General features: G+C 32.6%; 1 protein-coding gene across 3 annotated transcripts in view; it reads right to left on the bottom strand.

Moving 5' to 3' along the window:
- The window catches only part of LOC132927443 (homeobox protein homothorax), a 99,608-nt gene that overhangs the window by 66,382 nt on the left and 5,522 nt on the right, over positions 1 to 27,704 (bottom strand). For all 3 annotated transcript variants that reach the window (XM_060991972.1, XM_060991974.1, XM_060991973.1), the window contains exons 2-6: positions 25,749 to 26,248; positions 24,166 to 24,307; positions 15,926 to 15,976; positions 12,334 to 12,384; positions 11,470 to 11,724 (exon numbers count right to left, since the gene is read on the bottom strand). In XM_060991972.1, the coding sequence (XP_060847955.1) occupies positions 11,470 to 11,724; positions 12,334 to 12,384; positions 15,926 to 15,976; positions 24,166 to 24,307; positions 25,749 to 26,248 (999 nt within the window). The remainder of the gene's footprint in view (positions 1 to 11,469; positions 11,725 to 12,333; positions 12,385 to 15,925; positions 15,977 to 24,165; positions 24,308 to 25,748; positions 26,249 to 27,704) is intronic.

Below are 27,704 nucleotides of genomic sequence, written 5' to 3'. Positions count from 1 at the left end.
ATATATATATATTTTTTTCAGAAATAACGAGAACCATACATGTATTTTTCTTGGTATACTCTCTCTCTTTAACACACACATATATACACACATACACACACACACACACACATATGTCATATACAAGTAGTTTACCGGACATTTTAAAGGGTTAGACTAAACGAATTCCCAGGTGTGTATTTACTTCCGGCATATTTTGAGTATTATTATGTAGAAAGAATGAATTTGCCATAACTACCACCAACGTACCAAGGCCGAGAATTGTTTTTATTTTTTCATTTCATATACAGAACGATGGCGGCAGAGGATTGTGAAAAACGAAAGGGTCTATCCCGTACCAACAGTGTAGACTCTGCTTCCGGTCTTTTCATAAACCCTCCCACACATGCGCGCTTTAGGCAAATAATATGATATATTAAAAAGAAAAAACCGCGATTATATTATTTTCGATTGACGACGGGAACTGTAAAAACATATTTCATTTTATATATACTATTGTCTTTGTGTGAGTTGTCGGTTCACTGAGACCATTGTTAATTTTTTTCGTTTTCATATTTTTTTTTTTTATTATTATTCCATAAACCACTTTTGTCGAAACTAGACTAACTACCACAGCAATTTTATTATAATTTATAATGTATGAAAATCGTATTTTATAAGGAGACAACCGGTTTAAAATAAGCAACAGCCCAGATCAATAAACATCATTTAAATGTTTAATTGAATTTCCTTTACTTTATTATAGTATACTTTCAACGCTAATATAAATATGCAAACTACGGACGGAGTTTAAATTTATAAATACATTTTATTGTCATATTGTGTTTGCATAAAAATTATACGACTGTATATGTATAAGTTTCTTTGCTATTGCTCTCATTTCCATAAATGGAAATAATTAGTATTTACAAAGAGCTCTAAGTAAATTACGTTAAACCATATAAATTATACAAAAATATATTGGTCCACAAATTTGCTGAATTGTCCAGTGTCATTGAAGGCATTATTGTCCCAATTCTTATTGCATGGACTCAAGGCGAAACGAGTCAAGCATCAATTTTAATACTTTTCATGAAGCGATAATACAAAAATAAATTATAATAATTTTTAAATAGTAAGTAATAGTTTTTATTTAATAAGATTTTAACAAAAATTATTACGTATATAATTGTAATAGTTTATAATTGAATAACGCCGCAGTCATATGCCACTAGAAATGCCACTCACACTGGCTGGAAAGAGACAATTTTCAGTTATTTTTAATATCTACCGCGTTGCATGAATTCTAAAAGTCACTCAAGTCCTTAACTAACCTACAAGTTATAAAACCTAGAAAGAACCGAAGTATACTTTCGAGGTTATTCATACTCTAGCGCATAAAACAATAATTTATGTTTGATCACTTTTATTTAATTTCGGTTTCTATTTTATTTCAATTGTACAATCACCTAACTATATATGTATATATTTTGTATATTAACATAGTTATGGCATCATTAACTAATACTAGGTATTTATAGAAACAACAAAATATATACGTGTCTATGTGTTGTATATAGACACGTTTTATCAAAATTACTGAAATGAAAAAATAATAAAAACGGCGAATGTTATAGAACACAATCATGTTTCACTCGTCTTGTACCCTGTTTTATACTTCGTATCTGTACACTTTGACAACTCAATTCTACCGTACACATACATAGGTCTCACGGGTATTGCAACTGCTACTTATGAAAATTTTATGAGTTCGGTGGTCTGCTGTGTGCCGTTTTCTTCTAACTAGACATATCTCCATCGTGGTCGCGTAGTTGCAGTATATATTTTTCATGGTCGTTCGGTATTCTGTTTTTTACACCACGGCAGGCGTTTGCTCTTGCCAAATTAATGATTGACACTCGACGCGTTGTGTGTACGTATAATATAGTATGTACAAAACCTCTATCGTTTCTTTTTTTTTCTTCCGATTTCTTTTGCAGCTAGTGCTTTTCTATATCTATCTTGCGTGCCAAGTATATGAATTATTTAATGCCTGCATGCAGTAGCAAAATTCACTCAGTCCGTGATGCGTAATCGAAACAGAGAACTGAAGGGGTGCTACCTAATAGTTTGATAAACACATCATGTACTTCCTACGCTACTCTACGTTGTTGTTGGTTTTTTCCAGTTTCCAACCCTGTCGTCTTTCACTATTTATTCCCCGTGCACCGGGATTTGACTAAATAAATTATAATATTGTCTACACGTGTTTTCTTCTTTTATATCGTGGAATAAACAACACAATAATATGATCACGACAGCATCAACGTAGATTTTATATCATACTATATTATATACTCCAGAGAAAAAAACAACACTAAATATATAATTTAATAGCATGTTATTGAAAATGGGTATAGTGTAGCGTAACTTAAATTTAGGTATATAGTGATTATAATAATAATAATAATAATAATAATTACAACTAACCTAAATATTACTGAGTGAAATTATAATATCATGCGGTGTCATAAACAACGGGAAAAAATAATAATAATAATAATAAATAAAAATCCTCGATAAACGCTAGTATAATATATATATATATATATATAAACAGAAGTTAGTCGGTATGGGTGGAGGGTTGGCCGGCCGACCGGCGCGTGTCCACCGTCACCGCTGTCAGTCGCAGAGCACAGGCAGACATGTCCGTTGCAGACGCGCAGCAGCTACGGCAGAAATAAATAATAATACAAATAATTCTTTGGCTACACGCGCGCGCGTGCCACGTACATGCTTACTTCCTGCCGCCTCCCCGCGAGAGCAATGTTTTCCCACACGCGCTCATTCGCACAAACACACACAAATGTATGCATATCGTATGTGGAGAGAAAAAAGCACGACATAAATATAATAACGCCACTGCAGTGTAATTTCGAAACAGCCAATATATGTATATGCACAAAACAAAACGCGTCCGTTTCGGTGGTCCAAAACGCGCGGGGCGGGATTTTCTCGTTTTTTTCCTGTATATTGTTTTGTTTCGCCATCACGTGTCTGTGTGTGTGCCAACGCACACGACCCCGAAGGCTGACAGACACCAGAATAATGTTGTACCTATACATAATGTAATACCGCCGTGGTGACCTCAGTTTTTCCCTTCGTCAATGTCCACGTCCCAACAACACACGTATATAACGCCATCGTTCGCTTTCAAGACTTTGAGATGGTCCGCGTAGACAATGGGGATGATAAACGAAAATGAATTTAAAACCCACATTTGATATAGCATAGTAGTTTTTTCAGAGTACAAATATGAATGTCATGTTGTAATTATGTCGCAATTCCGGTCAAAAGATCATTTACGTATTGGTGATTACATGCATTGGATTTCAAATGTAAAAAGAAAAAGAAAAAAATCACCGTATAACTGGTCGGCGGTGGTGCGGCGGAGAAAAATATCATCGCGTTAACTGTATTCATTGCGCCCGTTTTAAAAGCGCGCGACGCAACGCGGCAACGGCAAATATTGTATTATTATTAGCACAGCTGCTGTGGCGATGCAATCTATATTGACACGGAGACACAGACCGACCGAGCGAACGAGCGCGCGCGCGAACAAATAACGCGCGTCGTTCTGGCGGTTGATTAATATTTCGACGGCATAGCCTCCGCCACCGCAGCCGCTCACGCAAGTGTTGTGTTAAACGCTCGTAAATAATATTAACACAGTCGTGTGGTTGGTGAGTGGTGTGACACGTGAAAAAAATCTGGAATAACGAATCGTTGTTTGTTTACCGGGGTGTACTATGTTATAAATTTCGGAATTTGTCTATTCGAGCAATAATAATTATCGTTCTTTGTATTTTTCTCTTTTCGTTTGTCAACGCATATTATTTATCGTCGATTCATATATTATTATACAATCGTATTACATATTATGTGCGCACAGACGCCATCATCACGTGTCGGTCGCGTACGCGCGGTACATTCGAATCGTTCGACATCTAAGATCGATTAAAAACCGCACAACCACCTGACCCGCGCCTCGTCACGGCTGCGTTATATATACATTAATTTTTTTCTTTAATCGTTCAATTAGTATACACACACACACACACACACACACACATCAGATATATATATCGACCAGTTGAGCGATATAATGGGAAACGCCAAATAAGAGATTGATCTCGACCGTATACAAACATCTGCAGTGCCAGCAACGCATTCCTGTACATTCTTCATTGTTGTATAGATCACACCGCCGGCATTGCGACCAGCTATCACCAGCACCGATATATATAAATACATCAGCTGTATGCTTATATAGCACGCCGTCGTTTTTCGAATCATCATTGTTTTTAATTGCTGCCGATGCGTTGTGCATTTTTTCAACGACCCAGTCTACTACCTGTACATACAAGCACACTATATTATAGTGTATACACACTGTTCTCTTTTGTAAGTGGTGTCCGCGAACTGTTGAATTTTTTTTTTCATACATATTTTTTTTCACTTGGTATGGTACCACATTTTGCAGAAGTGCGACTGCCGGCGAAACAACTGAAACAATTCTCGACTACACGTCTTCATTTTATTGATGTGACATTGGATTTTTTTCCTCTCGTCTCGTTACTACTCTACACATGAATATAATGATATAGGTACTGGTTAGTGATAGCCGCTCTTCGTTACCTAACACTAAAATTATTATGTTTTTAACAATATACGGGTTTAATAAAACAATTAATGACTAAAGACGATGACAATAAAAACATTATAATAATTTTAAACTAGTTTCGAAATTGGTCATACGCTTGTATATTATGCACTTACTTATATATTTAACACATTTTATTTTTCAAAAACTAAACAATGGTGTGTTTGATTTTCAAACTACGCCAGTGCTGTTGTTGATCCAAAAATAACGAAAACAACAACCAACAACAATGATAAATAATAAATAAACTCTAGTATGTGTGTATATGTGTTTGATACGTGTGCATGCTAGGGGAGAGAAAAAGGCGCTACGACCTACGACCGATTTCAATATACCAGCAGCACCAAAAAAAAAAAAAAAAATAAAAAAAATAAAATAAAATAAAAACCGAAAATAAAAAAGAAATAACCGTATGAACGCGGTGCATAATTTAGGGTAAACCCCGCACAACCGACACGCCATCGTCATCGTTTTGAGGGGCAGGACACACCATATATATATATATGTATATACTACACCGAGTAATAAAATATTTAAACCTCTGCAGGTACCTACGTATATACATATTATACAACGAACTTTCGGTGAATTGAATTAAAAACTTTGCATTGTCACGAAAAGTGTTAACTGAAAATATTAATACTACCTATATTTTAAATAATAATAACAATACGCATATAGAACGAAAATAGAATGGCCGAACTGTTGTTTTCAAAAAATATATATTATAAAAACATATATACATATTACGCCTACATAGGTAGTGGTACCGGGTAGGTTATATTATTATGATGAGTATATAATTTCATAGTTATCACGTTACCGCCTGCGCATTGATTATATTCGTTTAACCGAACGTATACAATTTAATGCAGATTACAGTGTGTTCGTGTACTATTTGTATACGGCGACTGCTTTGGCTGCTGTTAAAAAGACATTACACGCGCGCGCGTATACTTTTTAAACGTTTTTTTACTACCGATGTTCCTACATATTATTATGTTGATGGTATTATATCGTGACGACCTTAGTTTATCGCTTTATTACTATCTATTTTGCACCGGGTTATGTACTTAATTAAATAATCGAGAGAAAATTGTATATTTTACATTTGGAACGCACACGATAAAAAAAATGAGGCTACATTACGTTTATATACTTTATAGCTCATTATCTCTTCTTTTATACTGGGGTTGTATCATAACAAAACCATAATAATAAAATAAAATAATAAATTATAGTTTAATAAAACAAACTTGAATTTCTAAAATCAATACAAGTGTCTTGTAAGTTGTAATATATACACACATAATATAATTATTTAATATAATATTTAATGTCATAGTGCTGCAATTAACGTTTTGGAATTTGAATTTAACGTTATTATAGATATATTTTACCACAACCCTTGATTAAATATTTTTTTTATAATTATTATATTGTGTGTGAGTGCATGAACGCGTATGTATATACATAGTGTTGACATATTTAGCAGCTGTTGAATTTTTAAAAATATATACATCACCGTGGCCAGATAGCGTGTATGTCAGTTTTATACGATATATACGGTGTGCATATAGTGTGTGTATATACAAAGTCTCGCCTTCGCTTAGTGTTCTTTTTTTGGCATCATCACACCCTTTTCACTAACTATTGGGGGCCTAAAACCGTATGTGTGTGTGTGTGTGTGTTATATATATTTTTCACATAATATATTTTCACACGACGACGATTGCATCAGTATACGTCTCAAGGGCTGCTGTAAACCACATATGTTTCCTACATATTACTTACTGATGTTTCCATTCCTAAGATTGAACTCACAAAGTGTATCCATGTTTAAACTAAAGTAGAAAAAATAATGCATATAACTTATTATCTAAATTAAAATTAGAATTCGAGCGACATCATGTCATCGTACCTACTACAGAAAATGGATATATAAAATTACAAAACGAAAAAACTATACGGATCCGAATAATTAAATTGTAATTGATACGATATAACTAAAATAGTAAAATTTATAGTAATGACGTGGTTTTGGTGATAAGCTAAATAAATTAAAATTTCAAATAATCAATGGCAATGAGAAAAGTACACACTTAAAGGTAGTACAATTGAACCACGTACATAAATGCATGGGAGTGTATATACAAATTAATAATTGGTCAAGACGAATACTTTAGTATGTATTTTATATGAACAGATTTATTGTAATAACTGCATTTAATTAATAATTAATAAATATGAAATACAGACTTGATATCATCATATTAAATTTATAGTAAAAATATTTATTTGGTAATTCATAATATTTGGTGTATAGAATAATATGTACTCGTGCTTTATTTATGTATTGGTAATGATACATTTTATTATAAGAAAAATGAAGAATTAATGTTTAAGTATTATGATGGGTCTTATAAGATCGGTGCTAACTTTAATTAAAATAAAATCTTCTTTTTCACCAGACTTAGCTCCGGTATACAGGTAGTGTTAAAAAAAAAATATGTCGTTAAAATAATGTGTAACATATACCATTGAGCAATAGTATAATAAAAACACGACTAACATCGAAACCCTAGTTACCCGCGTAGAGAACATTCGGTTGACTTTAAGTTAATCGACCGGCAATGGCGATTAACCTAATCGGATTACAGCAGCGGCGACAGTGCATGCGGTATGTAGTGTGCGTGTGTCATGTCGGCGGGCTGGCTGGCTAGCTTGGCCGGACGGCGACCGTGCTGTGCAGCTTGTGTGCCTCGTACAGTCCATCATATCGGGGAGTGCGGGCAGGGTTGGATTCGATGGTGGTCGGGGAGAAACTGCGATATATATATGCGATATACACGTCTAATTACGCGCAGGGGAAAATATACGCTAAGCGTCGCGCTCCCTTTTATCATTAACTATTGACAACATCTACGGCGGCGGCAGCACGACGAGCAATTGAGCAAAGTGAAAAACACCACCGTCTGGCTACAAATCCTATTATGTGTGTGTGTGTGTTAGCGGGGTGGACGAACGTGCGCATTTATTATTATTATTTCACTACACCTCCCCGTCCCAGGACCCGTCACAGCAAATTGTTGTACATTATCTAATTAGGTAGTATACACTGTAGACAACGTTCGTAGCCGCATTATATTACACTAGACTCTAGTAACTAGAATTTTTTGAAACTGTATATCGTTATATATTTATATATTATATATAATAGCAATTTTATAACTATTGTTAGGTAATATTATCACCGAGAACGTTTTATCGGACTAAAAATACGCGTAGTGTAATTAATATTTCAGCACGAATGTATGCACATTTTATTAACTGGTGTACACCGACCTCCGGTAATTATGCTGTATAATAATTATAAAGGTATAACGAGTTAAATATATGGTGTTTTTAAATATTAATATACTGACAAAAAGTACCGCAGTACCAAAGTCAGTAAATAGTAGATTTTGAATTTTTTCTAGATACATATTAAAAGTATTTGTTTAACATTTTTACAAAAATAGTAATTTTTTATAACTTTTTTTTTTTAATGATATTTGGAAAGCTGTATTTAATTGTTTAAAGCAAAAAACAAGGATATTTATTAAAATTTTAATCACATTAATATTGATTTAGTAATAATATAATTAATTTTATTTGAAACTTAGGGTATAGTATTCAGAATATATACATATTATACATAATATATAAGTATATAACGACATTACAATATTTTTGCCACCTCGACTGCTTTCTTAAAAATGTCATTTGTAGGACAGGCGATGTCAAAGTAATTGAAATTAATAAAATTATATTTAGTGGTGATGGCCATATAATGAAATAATTCACTGACAACGTCGAATAAAAGCGCCTAGAGCGCGTAGTCACTCAAACGAAAAAAAATGACACACATTGAGTAGGGCGCACATATAACGAAATTATACCAATATAACAACCACCCTACGAAGAATTCGTTTGCCCAAAGTTGGGGCAAGGAGATTATCATATTACACAATTCCATGCCATTACCTTTAAATTATAAATACTTAAAAACGCATTGGTTAACACGCGCCTCATCTCCGCAGTATGAAACGTACAGCAGCCGTCAATAATTGGATGCCCCACACGATTTTATTAAATCAAATCAAAAATTACCGTACGCGCCGCAGTATAATATTATATTATAGCGTATGAAAATCAGATTCGATTACGAGACTCAACTCGACGGTCCACTGAAGGCCTGCTGCATATTATGTCACCACGATGACTTTGAGTAATCGGTTAAAACTTTTAAAAGTTCCAACATTCATGCGCCTGAACGTTGGTGACTACGATATTTCAAGCGAGTAAAAAAAAACCTATATAGCCGAATTCATTATTACATTATAGTATCATCGTCATCGATACTTGAACGGACGCACTTCGTCAACAAACCGCCTCCCAGTCAAGTGCCGTAACAGACACTATACTTGAATAAAGCGTGATGATCGCGATAACCCGCGTACGCGTTTATCAACGTATACACACACACACACACACTTATACGTTTTATGTGCATTATAAGATATTATATTAAAATATATATGCGGCAGTGGGCCGCTGATTTATCTGTACATTAATGCGAGATGAAAATATACGATGTCACATTGTGGCTCATCTCGGAATACACGAACACGCGCAGCGTTAGTATGGAGCGTTCGTTGGCATTCGGTTTCACGGAAATATCTCCTCTCTAGTCCGTAGTGTCTATGGGTTGTGTTCGTTCATTTGGCGGTTCAAAAACCCAAATAGCCATGTCCCGCCGCCGCCGCCACCCCGCGCACATGTACGACGGATGAATATATAAATAGCGTCCCGTGTGTCTTTGTCTAAAAACTAACTATAGTCATACGCGAGTAGGTTCATACTCGAGGCGCGCAAAATAATATGTATATATTATACATATCGTTATGATATAATATCATGCAGCTGGTGATATAATTATAAAAATATATATTATATACAAGTACAAGTATCCGGAGTAAATTTTTGAAAAAAAAAATATTAATATTGACGACATTAACGAGAAAACATATAGTGTACATATACAATATAGTGTGATGCATAATAATATACACAATATATATATATAGTAAAACGATATTTTTGAAAGAAAAAATGGTTTTATATTATATCGAAACATATAAAAACAATAGTTCATGACTTTATAACCAGTTCCGACGTAATTGGATACAAGAATTATAATGTAATATTTCTAATCGGTTGAAATATATTATATATTAATTAGTTTACATCATTTTCTATTTATCATGATTCGGAAAATAAAATGTATTGATCTATTCGAAAATATTCCCGGATTTTGTATCATTGCTGCAAAAGATAAAATCCCTATGTCAATCAACCACGGTTTATTTTAACTCTTTTCAATAACAATTTCGTTATAGCCCACCGTATAGAATAATATAATACCTATACGACATTGAGACCCTACCCACTATGTTCGTGTTTTTTGTTTGCCCGTGTAAACTAGTCTGACGATTGCGAACCAGAAAGGCGGCGGAGAGAAAACACAATGATGTACCACGTGTGTAAGCCTGAATAATAATAATAAAAAAAAACCGATTTCCCCCTGTCGACGTCGTCATTATTACTATTATTGTAGTAGTGCAGTAGTAGTATACCCTCTTCGGTTTGACGGAGGGTGAAGGGTCGGAAAAGGGATGGATATATACGCGTATGTACGGTGTGACGGCGGCGGTGGTGGTGTGAATGATGGTCGCCCGTCGAATTGACACCAATTACCAGCAGCGGCAGTAAAAACCCATCTCCTGCGCCACCACTGACGACGTGGAGTTTTTCGCTCGCACCCCAAAAAAAAAAAAAAAAAAACGTATACACCCGAGTGGAATGGGAACGTGGACGGGGGCCTCGGCCGGTATAATACACGTAGTGCGTATATAATACAGAAGCCACGGCCGCACCCGGTGTGTGTGTGTGTGTGTATTTGTATATATGTATATACCGGCGGTGTTACAATGCTCTCAAACGCGCACAAATTCTCAACTTTTTTTTCATATTATTATTATTGTTATTCCATTTCACGCGCAACCCTGCACCCTCCTAACCCACCCTCTGGCATGCATGTGTAAGTGTATATGCCTATTATTGTATTTGTTATAAACCAGTGACTATGCGTGTATATGTGTGAGTGTGCATGTGTGAGCGTGGTGGTCCCCCTATATATACGTACATATATATATAGTAATAGTAACACATCGGTCTTCCCAACAACGAAAACGTGGTGGTGCTACATATACCGTGCAGTGACACGAGGAGAACGTTGCGGCGACGGCTGCATATAATATTATTACATATATTATGTATACGTGTTAATACGCTTTAAACATTGTCGCCAATATCGACAAGAAAACAAACGGCAAAATCGGTCTATTTATATGTACGAATATATCTGCCACATTTTGAGTACATTCATCGTCATTGCAGACGTTTCGTTCACGCGATTCGAATGAAATGATACGTGCTAAGTATATTTATTTTTTGAATCATTAATACGCAAAGGTCTAAAAGTCCTATAAACGGATTTATATAAATTCAACACCCCCGACTACAGATTGCGGCCTATAGTAATTGGTGCAATAATGGCGATTTCAACAAGAATGATTAACTTTTTTTCTCTTAAAACGTGTACATAAAAACAACATAGATTATATTATATAATACAATTATTAGCTGATTATTTGTGTACTTACAACGTCTGGTGTACTCGCCCCGTCTGTGTGCGATGTTGAATCCGCGTTACTGCGGCCGTCGTTATTGCCGTTAGTAGCGCCCCCTAGACCGCCCAAACCTCCCAGTTCAGACATGGATTTTCCACCACCTCCACCCGCTGCTGCTGCGGATGCTGATGACGACGAATCCCGTTCGTCAATCACGAGATCAATTGGCATTTTTCCCTTCAAACAACTGATGTAACGATGACAAAAGTTGTCACACAGTTCATGAACCTGTAAGGAAAAAAAATTACATTTTTAAACGTATATTTCTATAATATATAAATATATACGTCTTTTATTATTATTATTATTCACTAGTACGTGTACCGTTAAAGTAATAATATTTCGCACGATATTGCGACAGCGGCCAGGCACACACACACGCACACATATGTATACGTGACGAAGGGCCGTTAGTTACGGAGGATTATGAAGAATTTTCCGAAAAAAAATAAAATAAGAAACACATGTGTGTGATGGTGTAGTGTTACCACGGCCGTTGCAGATCGGTCACATTTCATGGTTAGACCACACCGTCATATATAAGACGGGTAACATTATTATGTTATAATAATATTATATATAAATAGGTATAGTGAATATGTTAGTTACATGTATGTATATAAAAAAATAATAAAATAGTTGACTATCGTCATTATCGGTGCAAAAACCTTAAAAATATTTATCATAGAATTCATTGTCGGTTTTTTTTTTTAACTGAAATCATATGTACGATGTACCTACTAGTAGATTTTTTTTTAAACACTCATAAATTATACTTGCGCCTACTCTAATTTATTATATGTTATATGTTCGTATTTATTCTAATTAAATACTTACTTTTTCTAACTCCAATAGATGAAACCGTAACACCTGAATTGCTTGCACCATCTGTAAAAAAAGTCATATTTAATGATTTATTAGTCGTTAAACATTTTTTTTACACTTATAATAAATCACGCCCAGTAGTAACACTATAGTTACGTAATAGTAGTAGTTAGTAGTATTATAGTAATATAGTAACTATAATAGTCGTAATAGTATAAGTTGTAGACTGTAGTATATTATAGAGGTTGTAGTAATTAATAGTTGTTGTAGTAACATATAGTAATGATATATAAGTGTGTAATAAACAGTTTTAAAATCTGATGACGATTTTATTAATTTCTTAATTATTATAACTTATTATTTCACTGTTAAACACGATCACAAGAATGACTAGATTTTTCTACATCATATCACATTATAATAAAAATAAATTATACATAAATACATTTATTTAAACGATAGGTACTAAATATTAATTAAAAATTTTTTATTTATATTTTTGTAAATATTAAACCATCACTATCTGTGTATAAGTAGTGATGACGAGCGTGGCTTTATAGGTATATAAGACCTGCTGTATGGTGTAACACACACAACAACCAAGAGACTATAATTCATATCGCCGTCGCCGTTGCCGTCCACCTCCTTACTACTCTTGTTACAAATTGAAACGTTATTTTTGATTTATATGAAGTGTACGTCATGTTGGTCGTTTTTTATTTAATCCGCGATTATATCGACGCGTGGTTTGGTGGTCGGTAGTAATAATTAATTAACGTGATCATCGATTCTCGTGTGTTAAAGATTTTTAACGCCGTTGACTGATGTTTGTGTACGTATTTTTCGTAATCAAATTATATACCAATTTATAAAATTTGTTTGTACAAATAATAAAATATTAAATACACTAGAATTCAGCTCTGTATAGTAAGAACGAGGTCAAACAGTTAAAACAATTTTGATTGGGTATTATTATTTATTATAAAATATGTATAGAAATCTGTATGATGTATATATAGTAGAAATACACAATACACTGATTTGTTACAATTACGATAAACTTGAATATTATAATATGATAAAATGTATTTAGTCGCTTTTTTGAGAAATTAATGAATATAATAATTCGAAAAGTTTTGAAGATACAAATCTATTAGCTCTATTACATTAATAAAAAAATGAACAAAAACAAACATTAGTATGGTTATACTAACATTATACATTAACAATGGTTAAAGAATTTAAATTATTAATACGAAATTATTTATTCAATGAAAAAAATAAAATAAATAATAATATAATCATAATTAAAACTTGTACTTATGTCATTCTCATTTCGATTCAAATGCAAGAAAAATCAAGAGAAGAAACCCAAATATATATGTATATATAGATTGCATGTATATGTGTGTATATAAGTTAAATATATATATATATATATATTATGTTCACCAGACTCCCATTGTCCAGGTAAACCGGTTTACAATCGCTGCCACATATTTTTTAATTATAAGCTATTTGTGAGCACCGCCGCCGCCGCTTTGCCCTTTGGGACTCTCATGAGTTGGAGACCATATTTTATTTTATTTTTATATTTATTAATATTATACAGTGTATTAAAAAACATGAAAATGGCGGCGGACAATCATAATAATGCAGTGGAAAAATAAATCGAAGGAAAAACTATAACAACGTACTTATACGATATTATATATGAGTATTATATAGTAAGTATATTATAAGTACAACACGACGCTGTTGGTCTAAAATTAAAAACTCTATTAATAATATGTTTAATTGATCGAATGCCAACAAAATGATGATGGTACATTTATAATAACGAACCGTAGCCAACAACTATACACTATACAACTACTAACCGTAGCGTGTGTGTGTATAGTGTATGTGTGTGATTTTATATTATAAGCATCGTGCACCGGAGGGATATACATAATATTATTTTGTTTCGTTTCGTTTTTTTTTGCTTCTTGGAAAGAGAAACGGTGGACACCTTCCACGAATTCGACACACCCTCTGCTACAGGTCGTTCCGTCGACTATAGCTGTTACAATATACGTACCCTCGTCGGCGGCGGCGTCGTCGACGACGACAACGACGCGGACGACGCGGACGGCGCGGACGACGTATGGTGTTGGAATGTGTAAAAATGTGGAAGAAAAAAACACACACACACGAGCGCGCGACACACACACACAAACTCAGAGAGGCCAACAACACATAAGGTCAACAGGATTCCATTTTCCACTCTTCTGCGTTGTGCTATAGCGATGATGATGATGGCGCATATGTTGTGTGCTGCTTTTATATAAGTAGTTGTCCCCCGCAGAGAAACATAATATATGTGTATAAGATATTTAGTATATATATAATAATAATATATATAATTATATATATAATATAATGCATATATGTTTACACACAGGAGAAATATTTATATATTATATTAATATCGCGTTATTTGTTACGTTGTCTTTGGCCGTCGTCGTTATTATTTTTTTTTTTTAATTTCGTGTCGTATGAGAAATATTGCTGTTGTCCATTTTTTTGTCTTTTTTTCGTGTTACTGAAGAGATACAAGTAAACGATATCGCCGCAACATCCTGTTTAAGTAGTATTTTCACGGATCACGATGTCACAATAATCACGGTCCAACAGTTCTCTGGCCCGTAGTATGCATTATAAAGATGTGCCACTCTATATATATTAGCACCTTTAGTAATTGTTATAGTTTCTGGTCAGTTAGGTTTCTGTTTTGGTGCTGGTTATAGACTCACACCGTATACGCCACTACAATTTCCTAATTTTTAGCACCATCATATAGGATAGCTACACCATCCATAATGTCTTCCATCTCACCTTAACATCATTATTTTTAATGCGCTATATAATATTATAATCATTGACGGCGGCGTCGGTGGTGCAGGTAATACTCAATTTCCTTCTAGTTTATAGTTACGCCTCATTGCAATTGATCTTTATTTTTTCATCACCAAATTGATCACTACGGGGTTTTTGTGGAATTAAATAATAGTAATAACATTAAATATATCTGTATATTATATTATAGTGGAAAACGCGACACGCGTTTTCTCTCTCTTTCGAATCGCAATAAGCTGACAGAGATGACAAACGTTAACGAGCTGTATTTGTTATATATATATACACACACGCGCATTGTACTAACTTCAGTATATTGTTCACTTGACCGTGATGCAAACGAGACAGCAGGAACAACAAACAATAATATACTGGAATTAGCCAGTAAATTTAGGTACATATGTTTATACTAATATTTCCAGCAATCATACTATCCAGACCTCAATCCAATATCATACTTCCCAAAAAAAAGAAACACTACACGATAAATTCTATCGTATCAATATAATATTGTAATTCAATACAAGTAGTGTATCTAAACTTGAAAATATCAAAACGATTTTGATCTATAATATTGATACAATAAAATTTATTGTGTATTGAGTTCCAACAACTTTATTTTACTATTATAGGTGTCTAAGCAAGTACTATGCATTTTAAAAACGATGTATTTGATCGTAAAATTAATATTATTATATATTCTTACCAATGAGTCGACTTCAGCATCAGCCATATAAAACGGTTTCTCTTGACGTATCTAAAATAAAATACCATAATGTGATTAATTTTATCATATTAAAGAATTGTATATTCGTATAGTATTATAAGATTATGTTTCGTTTTTTCAATAATTTTTCTATAAGTAGGTGGTATTCGAATATAATATATTGTTAACGGTGCCGCCGCTGTCACACATTGGTTATTTTATGGATTGGTTGTTAAAAAGAACAGCAGGTAATATAAGGCTCGACCGTAAGTCGTTTTTCAAATTTATTTCATGATTTTTTTTTTCTCGCATTTTTCGATTTAGCCGTAGCAATAAGCAACAACAATGTAACTGCGCGGATACGATTTTGTAGTCAGCCTTCCAGCCAGTCGGTCGGTCGGCGGGCGCGCGCGGGACGTGGTGGCAGTGGTTTTACGATGCAATTAAACCCGTCGTAGCCGCGGCCGTTGTTGGGGCGCGCGCGCATATTTTTCGCGTCTGTCTATAAATATACATATACATATATACACACGTATAAGTACACATATACAAAATATATAAAATATGTAAGTGTGTTAGTGCCCACCGATGTGCGTATAGACAGCTTAGTGCTTACATGCGTAATCTTCATTTTTTTTTATTTTTTTTATTATGTTTGTCATATTTTTATTGTTTTATATTATAATAAAAAACGTGTATTTAGAATTCTTTAACGTATTTCAATCAGACAGCGGATGAACTTGAGTAATTAATTAACATAATAATATTAAAAATGATTATGGTAGGTATGTATTATAAATGTATCTATAAGCTATACTATATAATAGTCTAAACTATATTACTATATATTGTAATATACTGCTGCATAGTGATTAGGCTAATGAAACAGATCTATAAATCTTATATAATAATAATAATAAGAATAATAAAATAAGTATAAATATAAAACCAGGGTGTTTAAGTAGCAATAACAATAAAAATAATAACACTATGGGGGTAGAAATAGCAGCATGTGACTGCCGCGTTTACGAGCCGTTTACATTTAAATGCCGTGGCTACCGCAATCGCAATGAACCTGTGAGACATCACTTTTTTTACGATGTTTATTTCAACAGATTAATTTTAGAATAATAATTTAATGTGATCAGTTTTAACGAATACCATAAAAATATAATTGTTTAAAGTAGGCATATATAAAAGAAGTTAATTCATAATAACGTAATCCAAAAACATCTAAAAAGTTAATGAAATTTAATTGTAATGAGTTATCTTATGTATATCCAAACGTTTTAACCAATCTAAATATATTAGTTTCTTATTTTATATTAATCAAGTGCATTACATTTTCCTACAAATTGTTTAGTTATATTTAAAATATATACTTTGCTTTGCTTCGTGAATTATTATTACGATAGTAAAATATCTGAAACCCTTTTTTTAAAGATATGATGATCATACATGTATTATAATTATAACAAGAATTCTCAAATAAACAAAGTAATAAGTTGTTTAATACATAAGATTAATAATATGTATACATAAAATATATTGTAATAGCACTGTGTAGATTTGAAGGACATGAACACAAAATAAATCTATCACACTGTATTTGGGACTATTTTCATCATTGTATAATTATCTAGTTTCTATAATAATGCCAATAAATTGCAAGTAATATTCTAATAATACTATACAAAATTCATTTTTACAAAAAATAAATAAATTTTAATCGCTTGAAGCTGCATTTAATTACTTTTTTTAAACAATAATTCATTGTTGTTATGCTCTACGCCTGTAAGCGTTAAAGTATATTATAACACCGCGGTAGACAGACTAATTTAATTTAAAAAAAAATGAAAATCTTAAAAAATATGAACAAAAAAATACATTACAAGTACTTCTACTATGTTTGTTGTTATTATTATCATTTTTATAACGTTGTATAATATCACCTACCTTTAAATACATTTTAATACATTGTACAATAAATACTTTATATATATTATATTATATTACACTCTTTCTCAATACCGACTGTTGTTGTCCCGCAACGACCGTGGGACGTTGTGAAGAAATATGTTAAGGTGGTCTAATGGATTTTTTCTCTGATACGGTACACACAATGTACCTTTGGTTTTTTTTATCCCCAGGATCTTATTATATTACTGCGGCTTAAAAAAAACGACAACTACGGCATTAACGACGTAAAGTAATAAAAAAAAAACCATGGTAGTATTGGCGAAAACGATGAAAAACTAAAATACACAATAGAAATAGGTGCTTACAGTCAATATAATAATAAAAAAAAAAATAGTTATTTTCATCATAATCTCAATTTAAATATTATTTAAGTAGTAAAATCAAAGAAAATCTAAAATTAATTTTATTTCTAATTGCTTCGATATTTAAATTAAATAATTATACATATTATAATATACAATTATATAATATTAAACACAGTGCATTTTACAACAGTCTATAAAAACTTATAGCGGTAAATAAAAATTCAAAACGTCTACAGCCACCTTAATATGTTTATTAAAAAACAAAAACAGCATAAAAAATATACTACAAATATGGTTAGACGATGAACAATGATCACTTATACTAATAAAAAATATATAATATAAAATATAACGATTATCGATATCGTTATTATATATAGTATTTCAATCGGCATTATATACGAATATAATTTAGTTGAGATGTATAATTTTTTTTCATCGTTCCTTGGCTCGAATTCATAACTGAGAATATATATAGTTACTGAAGAGCTGCAGTACATGGATTATATTGATTTTTTTATGAGTAATAACCAGTTTCTAATGTACAAGTACAACTATAACCACATTTTACACAAAAGCACTTTTTAGTTTTTTTTATGAAAAATATCACAAACCCTAATCGTTTTTAAACGTGTATAAGTGCTATATTATTTTATTATACTTAGTTTTCTGTAAACGCTTTACTCTGTTCAACGCAATTACGAAGCCTAAATAAGAGCTATATAATAATTTATAATAAATAACAACTTTTAGCATATAACAGTAACTTTATTGCAGTATTATCTAAGTTTAAATTATTTGGACTATGCAGTTTATAGTATACTGTAAAATAATTTTGAAATTAATATAATTATTTTTCGAAAAATAATTAGGTAGGTTGGTACAAAAAATGAATTGAGGTTTTGTTGTTTGGTAAGGTATATAGTTATAAAAAAAAAAAAATAAAATAATAATCATATTAATGGGTTTTCTAGAACAGAATATCCGCGAACTATTTCAATATTTTTACCAAGTGGTCAATAAACCCATGTATTAATGAACGTTTAATATAAGCATATTATACTACATTAATGGATTTAAAAAAAATGATTATGATAGAAACAGGTTAATAATATGAAATAAATGTATTAATTAATATCGTATATGTATAGTGTTGTTAATTCTATGTAATTAATTATAAATAGAAACTAATACATAATAATGGAATATATTAATATATATTTTATACATGTATGTAAGATAATAAAACACATATGATAGGATGTTCAATAAATATCAAAAATATCAGATTTCAATATTTTTCTGTAGTAAGTCGAGTTCACCGACATCACTTAGTCGATTGTATTTTATATAATGTAGGTATGTTATTTTGTCACGTTTTAAATATTATGTAATGTCATGTTGTCATATAATAGATTTTGTATTATTATTATAAGCGAATTTTTTAAAATAATTATTCAATCCAATGCACGGTACAAAATTATAAGATAATTAATAAAATTTCACATACATTAACGCCCATTTGGTAATAATAGTTCTCAATATTTTTATAATATCAGCTTTGTCTGCAGCAACGATAACGGTGAACGCCCTATTATAATTCGGACAAACGTGCCATCGTGATTTTTAAACGAAACCATCGTCGATCAATAGAAATAGTAAAAATAGTAAAAAAAATCAACTTATTTTTTTAGATAACATAATATATTATTACATTATTATATATTATATTAAATGTGACGTCCTGTTTTCTATATACCTACATATTATAAAATAGCCTCCGCCACCGATCAGATTATTACTGCCTACTACTACAACTACTATTACTGCCTAGTGCCTACCACTACTACAACTACTACTATGGTGTGAACGCATACAACTATTTTCACTCGCACTAATACACACGCACGCGTGCGCGCGCGTGACTGTAGCAGCACGTAAAAAAGTACTAAATAAGCGAATGAGTAGCAGCGACGGCGGCCAAGCTATGAGTGTAGTGGCCTCGCTTTAATTATCATATGATTTAATGTATATATATGAGTGTGTGTTTGTTGCAGCAGCCGACGATTCGGCTTTACGGGACACTGGTGCGATGGGTTCCCGTTTAACATGAGGCACAATATATATTATATAACTAAATACAAAAATTGCATGTTTTATTATATTATACACCAAATTCGGCCGTGGTCGACTGCTTACACAGTCTATAAGTGGAAGAAGATTCCAATAATTGGTTTTTAAAACAAGACGAGTAAACCTTTATAAGATATAAGATAAGTATATCAACGCCGCACACTGACCGCATAAAAATGTAGGTTAAGGTTAAAGCGGTAAACTCGACTATAACACCAATGTGTACGATATATATCGTACAGAAACGATTTGGAAAGAAGATCGTTGTGTTATAAATTATAAAATACGCACGCGACTGTATTTAAAACTCGATAATAATATGTTTATATATATTATGTACACACCGAAGACAGACAAAATACTGCTGTGATATAATTTCTATAAACAAATGAGCCTGCAAGTGTGTAACAGCGGTATAGTCGATTTAAACTGAAGTCATTTTTTCCTTCTTTTCAACACAACCCCAAACCTAATGTGCTGTAAATTATTATTTTTAGGTCAAAGAATCTGACGCATCCCTACGTGTTTTTAATGTATACAATAAGTCACATATTGAATATATATAATATATATTCGACACGCACAGTACCTAATCCGATTAACTCAGCATTCGTGTGAGTACGACAACGACGTCGACCTCCCAAAAAGACGATAGAAGCAAAAAAAAAGAACTAAACATAGGGAGAATTCATGGACCCAACCCTAAAACCCGGGTAGTGAAAAGAAAAGACCATGAATGCATCTGCACAGCGGGAAACAACAATCAGCCAGCCACAAGGTAAAAAGAACATTATATTATATATCTAACATAAAGAGGGAAAGAGAAAACGAGAATTTGTACGCCGCCTTAACATACCTGAATACTCAGAAAAACGTGAAGAAGAATCGAAATACTATTGTATGGGTAGTACAATAATATTCAACATTTTAGGTTAAAATATACTTTAAAAAAAAATCACAATCAAAGATAAATAACAGCATATACGAATATTTGTGAAATAATTTATTACACAAGAAAAAATTGTGATTTTGAAGCAAATATATAAAATTGTCAAGTAAATTAAATAATTTTAATTATTTATATGAAATACTATTATATCAATATCATTATACAATTAAAATAAATTTTATATACACACTATTAAGTTTAGATATATGTTATTTTCATAAACAATTGTAAGATGAATGAAAACTATATATACAGAAACAACAGTGGATAGTAGTGAATATGGTGGTAATAAATAACATCGTTAATCGTTCTACAAAGTGGCTAGGCAGAGGTAGACCAAACAAGGTATCTTCTACAACCATGCTGACGGTTATCTAATGCTGTATAAAAGAATGTTTAAACTGAGATTATATTACTGTTTTTAAAAGAATGTTTCAAAAAATTGTGTTTTTTGAAGCGTAATATATTTATTTATTTATTTTTATTGGCATAATAAATATATTATAACAATGATAAAAATGATTAAAAATACCAATTAAAAACCTAAAAGAGAACTACACTAACAAAAGCTTTTTGTTAACAGTTATTCAAAATAAATTGGAATATGTTTAATTCTAAATACTCATATTCAGTTAGATAGTATAGTTGATTATTAACTTTTGATTTTTGGAATGCATCCACTGAAACTAAAATACGCTTGCGTGTTGTTCTAAAAATAATTATATTTATATACACATATATATATATATATACACTTAAAAATTGTGTCTTATAAACATTGATGAAAGGTTGCATAACTTTGATAAGTACCAACTAGAATTTGTTTATACGCGTATGATGTATATTAGGTATATAACAATTTATAACTTAGTTGTTTAAATAATTGGTTTTATAGAAGCAGAAGAAATATGATTACTAAAATTGTAATATGTAAAAATCAAAAGGTACCAAATTACATAGATTTAAATACTAAACACTATCAACTATACTGAAGAAACAACATTTTTAACCCCTCCTCCGACATTGTGTAATGAGTATATATATTATACATATTATGTGCAATGAAAACATTTGCTATTTGTTTCAGGGTACAGAGAACATACAATCAGACTGTTGGAACGTATAAGTATTGAATTCAAGTTTATGACGCGGGAAATAAATATACGGCTCTTGCTCTTGGGAATAAATGTAATACTCAGTTTAAAGTACTCGTATAAAAATATTTAAAAAAAAACATTTATGTAAGTAATGATAATAATAATAATAGCAGCTAAGACAAGTTTATACGTCATCTCCTTTTTAAAATCACCAACGACATTATTATTATCGTTATTATTATAAAAAAATATATAAGTATAATATATAAACAACATTCCAAGCAACAACGTCAGTCGGACCTCTTATATGTTATTTTTTTTATCATATAAATTATTTTTATTAATATTGTTATTATTTTATTTGTCTAATTTTTTTACTAAACACTGCAGTACTCTATATAAAAATTATAAATTGTTAATGTTTTAATACACAGTAAAATAATTTAATATCAGTTTTTTACTACAATCATTAGAACATCATAATACTATACACACAACATGCACGCGTAACGTGCAAACAACATTTATTAAATCCACTTTTAGCTCAGTTAATACGGTTATTATTATTTTAATCGGAATGAAATCATTATAATTTATTAATAAAGGTATACACGGAATTAATCGAACGCACCTAGCCACGCGTTAAGTATATACAGTGTTTGGGGGTTGTCTTCTGTATCGCAGCACTTTCGCGGTACCCATATATCGTCACACGCCACTATATATTATATTATACCTACTACCGTTAACTCCTGGGTATCCGCCCTAAACGATGCGAGTGTGTCGTCGTGTTTTTGTAATATCTATAATTATACGGACTATAACATGGCCCTACTATAAAATTACACACACGGTCATACGCAATCACGTAACACAGCAATCACTACCGCTAAACGACGCGACCGGCCCATTTTTTTTTCGTCAGAACATCGTCTTCTCTAAATGGTACGCGCGCGGCTTGTAAAACGTGCGCAATTCACTTATATATATATATATGTATACGCCAAAATAGCCCAAGGGTCTTGCACTATATACACGGTATACATACAAACGCGCGCGCCCGCCGAAAATGTACATATAGTATATATATATTGGCCGGACGTTCTTCCCTCGCATTATATCATTACCTCCTCCTCAACGCAACACCTCCGTCGGTCTCAGAAATACAATACAAATTATTTCTCGATGAGGGTTGTAAATAATATAACGGTGGTGAGCCCGGCGATAACGCGTATTATTGACTACGTATATCGGTAAATTGTTTGTTTTTATTTTGTTTTTTCGATCGCCGCAAATATACGCTATACCTATATATGGCTATATATATATATAATATAGATAGGTCTATATAGTTTAATAGTAAATAGAGTGCATCGTACAGTGGTGTATGGGATACGTAAACTCGGACACCACTCCGCGTTAATCGAAATCGTGTGGTGCCACGGTAGACGTAATTGAGGAGAAAAGGGAGAAATCAATCAATAATATTATAATAATAATAATAATAATAAAATAGGTAATGTTGTAGTGGTATAGGCAAAGCGTTATGCGAAAAATAACGACTGGAGAGCGCGCATCCATAATATATTATTGCCTACACAGAACTATAATAGAAAACGAAACGATTTCGCGTGTGTGTCGCCACTGTTAGACAGCTTGTTTTATCCAAACGGCCGTATACGCCTGCTGGAGCTATAGTATGTGGCTCGAGAATAACGCTTAAAATCTTAAAATGCTACATGTACACGCGCACTAATAAAATAATTAAAATATTACCTGTTTAGAAAACACGGCGATGTCTTCGTTGAAGGACTCGGACGAGCACACGTCACCGCCCGCTACGCCTGGATCCCGGGGCGTGCACGTGGCTAGTTCGCATTTTTCAAATATTAATGCCAGAAGCGGGAACAGCGGGTGCCTAAAAAGGGGACGGTAAAAAAGAACACACGACAATTAATACACAATGGTTAATGTTTGGTAAATAAGAAAATATTAATGTAAGTGCGGTGGTATTGTATGTTGTTATATTAATTATTATTATACCAATAATACTACGGCAGGTACACTTTAATGTACCTAGGCGGTCGCATTATCGTCGCTATATATTTATATACACAAACGGAGGCGGTCAAGAATAACAATAAAGGTGAACCTGGTGTGTATATAATGAACACGAAATATTTGATTTAAATTAACATTAAACACGCGAATACGACAATGAAAAAAAAAATGAAACCGTTTCGATGACGTACGAGCTAGAGAGCATGTAATATATAGTAGTGTAAAGCGGCGAAACGGAATTCGATATACTTACACCGAATGGATATAGAAAACAATTTTAGGTTGCGCGTATCATATTATTAATATACGTCCAATTTTTTTCCACATTGTCGCGTCAAAGAAATAACAAACTGCAGTATGTTATACGGATTTGTATAACATTTGAAATACACGTATTATCCAAATGAAAAATAAATGTATCGCAATCGATTGCCTAAATGTATAGTACGACAAAGTTAACAATATCGTCAACGGACGTCGTAGGACGCGTGAAATACAAAATACTAAACGGTATAAAAAACAATTGTGGTACCTGTAGCAAGCCAGCGGAATATTCGAAGCGGTACGTTTATGTTTTTACAACATCGTTTGATAGACATCAAGATGTGTTCGATCCGTATACACGCGAAAATGATGGGTATATTATTATTAGGGTCAGAAATCAAAAACGATGTACGAAAATAAAAACTACGATTATTGTTCCGCGTATTTAAGACGCTCTATATCAAATCGTCAGAATTTAGAAAAAACCCTACGACGGTGTTCACAAAGGAACTGGACTGCGTGTTGGAGGGAAAACGATCAAATACTTTGGTCGTGGTCGAAGAGTGGTTTGCGCAAGGAGATTCCAAACGAAACAGAAACGTGCAACCGCGCGTAAAAGCGTGATGTGTCTAGCTGTACCACTACCGTAGTTTGTACCACATGTGGTCCGTGTTCATAATTGTATTTTTATATTTTTTACTAACTAAATTGTTGTGTTCGGGCAAAACGATTTCACGGGTAATTATTAATGAGTAATGACCACATATTTCGATAACCACCTAACCACGCGATGAAGCAGTCGAACGCCTTCAACTACGTTTATCGTTTGCTATAATATTGGCCATTGGATATATGATGGTAACACGCACGGAATACCACGGTGATATTGCAGATAATATAACACATTGACAGCTGTGTCGCGGAGGTTTACGCGAAGGAATACCATACGGACTTTTACGTTTTTTTTTACGAACTTTTGAAAAACATTCTCACACACAACATACGCACTGGCTACCAACACACTATAGACTTACCCGTAAATCGAATCTTTGTCGCGTTTCTGTGCTTCAGGCACGACCACCGACGCACCACCGGATGTGTGATTGTTGGCGGGCGTACCACCGCCTGCGGCCGGTGACACGTGGTTTGGCGGTGTAGCGGCCGCAGCAGCCGCGGCCGCCGAATGGAACATAGCCGATACTGGGTGTTGCTGCTGCTGTTGTTGCTGCTGCTGTTGCTGGAGGTGCGCAGCTTGCTGTTGCTGATGGTGGTGGTGGTGCTGTGCGGCCGCGGCAGCTGCTGCTGCCGCTGCAGCCATGTTTTGGAGGCCCCGATGGGCGAGATGCTGTTGCTGTTGGTGTTGGTCATACATGCCACCGGTACCGGCGAGCCCAAGACCGCCAGGAACTCCACCGCCGGGCACTACGCCGGGCGGTACTACGCCATTGCCGGCCGCGGCCGCGGCGGCCGCTCCGACCACCGCGTCCATGTACTGTTGCTGCTGTTGCTGTTGGTGTATACCCGGTTCGTCGTACTGCAAAACCGAAAAGGAACGCGCACACACAAACAACACAAACGTTTTAATAAGGTACGGTAATGATGGCATAATAATAATTATTATTATAGGTAGGTAGGTAAGTAGGTAGGTAGGTAGGTATTATGTGCACAACGGCAGGCAATAATAATAATGTGTGTAACGTTGTACAGAGCGACAATAGATAATCATTATTGTTATTGTTGTTGTTTTTTTATTGTTTGTTAAGTATTATTCATTGCAACACAAATTTAAATGTAAGTGTTAGATTTAATAGTAGAATAAAAATAATTTTCGTAATGTTCATTCATATAAAAAAAAAGAAAACAATTTAATCGATATAAATCGAATACCTGTAAGGAATAAACTATAGTACTTTAAACTATGTATATTCACTTATGAACTATAGTGGCGCCTATACGTTATTTCAAAATCTATACTCATTGAATTAATTAATTATTATATTGAGTTAAATATTTTATACGATGTAACGAAGAGGAGTATAATTAAAAAATATTTAACCTAATAATAAAGTAAAAATGGCAAAGTATTTTAAAAATAAAACATGTTTAGTGATTTTTTGGTTTAATTTTTCTTATTTATAAGTAGGTGTTATTAAATTATTATTTTATGCGAACCTAAAAGGGAGTTCACGCATAATTGTAAAATAACAATTTATAAAGTATTCACATGTTTTAAATGAAAAAAATCACACAACGGTTTATGTTTTTCAAAACGCCATGTGTCTTGTAAGTTTACGCCTCACCCGATATAATAAAACATGGAGATGTTTAACATCATGTCGTAGTGGTATTATGACAATCATATTTTTAATAATGATTTGACAATAAAAGTATGCATTACAATAAAGATAAAAAGTAATTATAAGACATGTGATATTATATTTCAGATTTCTATCGTACTCGAGTTCGTTATAAAATACTGAAGTATCGCACTCAAAATAATTTATAAAATATGAATCATGCATAAACATAATAATAGCGATAATATTATATTATAATATATATTTTAAATATTATGGGTAGTTTTTATTATTTTGTTAAGTCTTTACGTTTATTTTAGATACATTATAATACATTTAAATATTATCTATGATTATTATGAGAAACAGTTTTTCTATATTTATTTTCCAAAAATTAATGCAAAAATATATATACCTTTAATATGTTCACACAAATCAATTTAATTCCCACTAATAATATGTGGTGCGTATTCCTAAATAATAAAATACGTTTATATTAGGTAAAACTATAACTTAATGTATCAGAATAATATTACTTTTTAAAATAAAAATCATATTATAAAATATTGTAATAACTGTTTATAAAAAAATGTTACAGAATATAAAAATAATAACTTACATTTTTTAATATTGATTATCATGTATAATACCTATACTGAATTAGTATAAAATAAATCTGATTTATTTGTAAGT

The sequence above is a fragment of the Rhopalosiphum padi genome, chromosome 3, assembly GCF_020882245.1.
Source record: "Rhopalosiphum padi isolate XX-2018 chromosome 3, ASM2088224v1, whole genome shotgun sequence".
In the NCBI taxonomy this organism is placed as follows: domain Eukaryota; kingdom Metazoa; phylum Arthropoda; class Insecta; order Hemiptera; family Aphididae; genus Rhopalosiphum; species Rhopalosiphum padi.
This window is presented reverse-complemented; position numbering and strand designations above follow the sequence as displayed.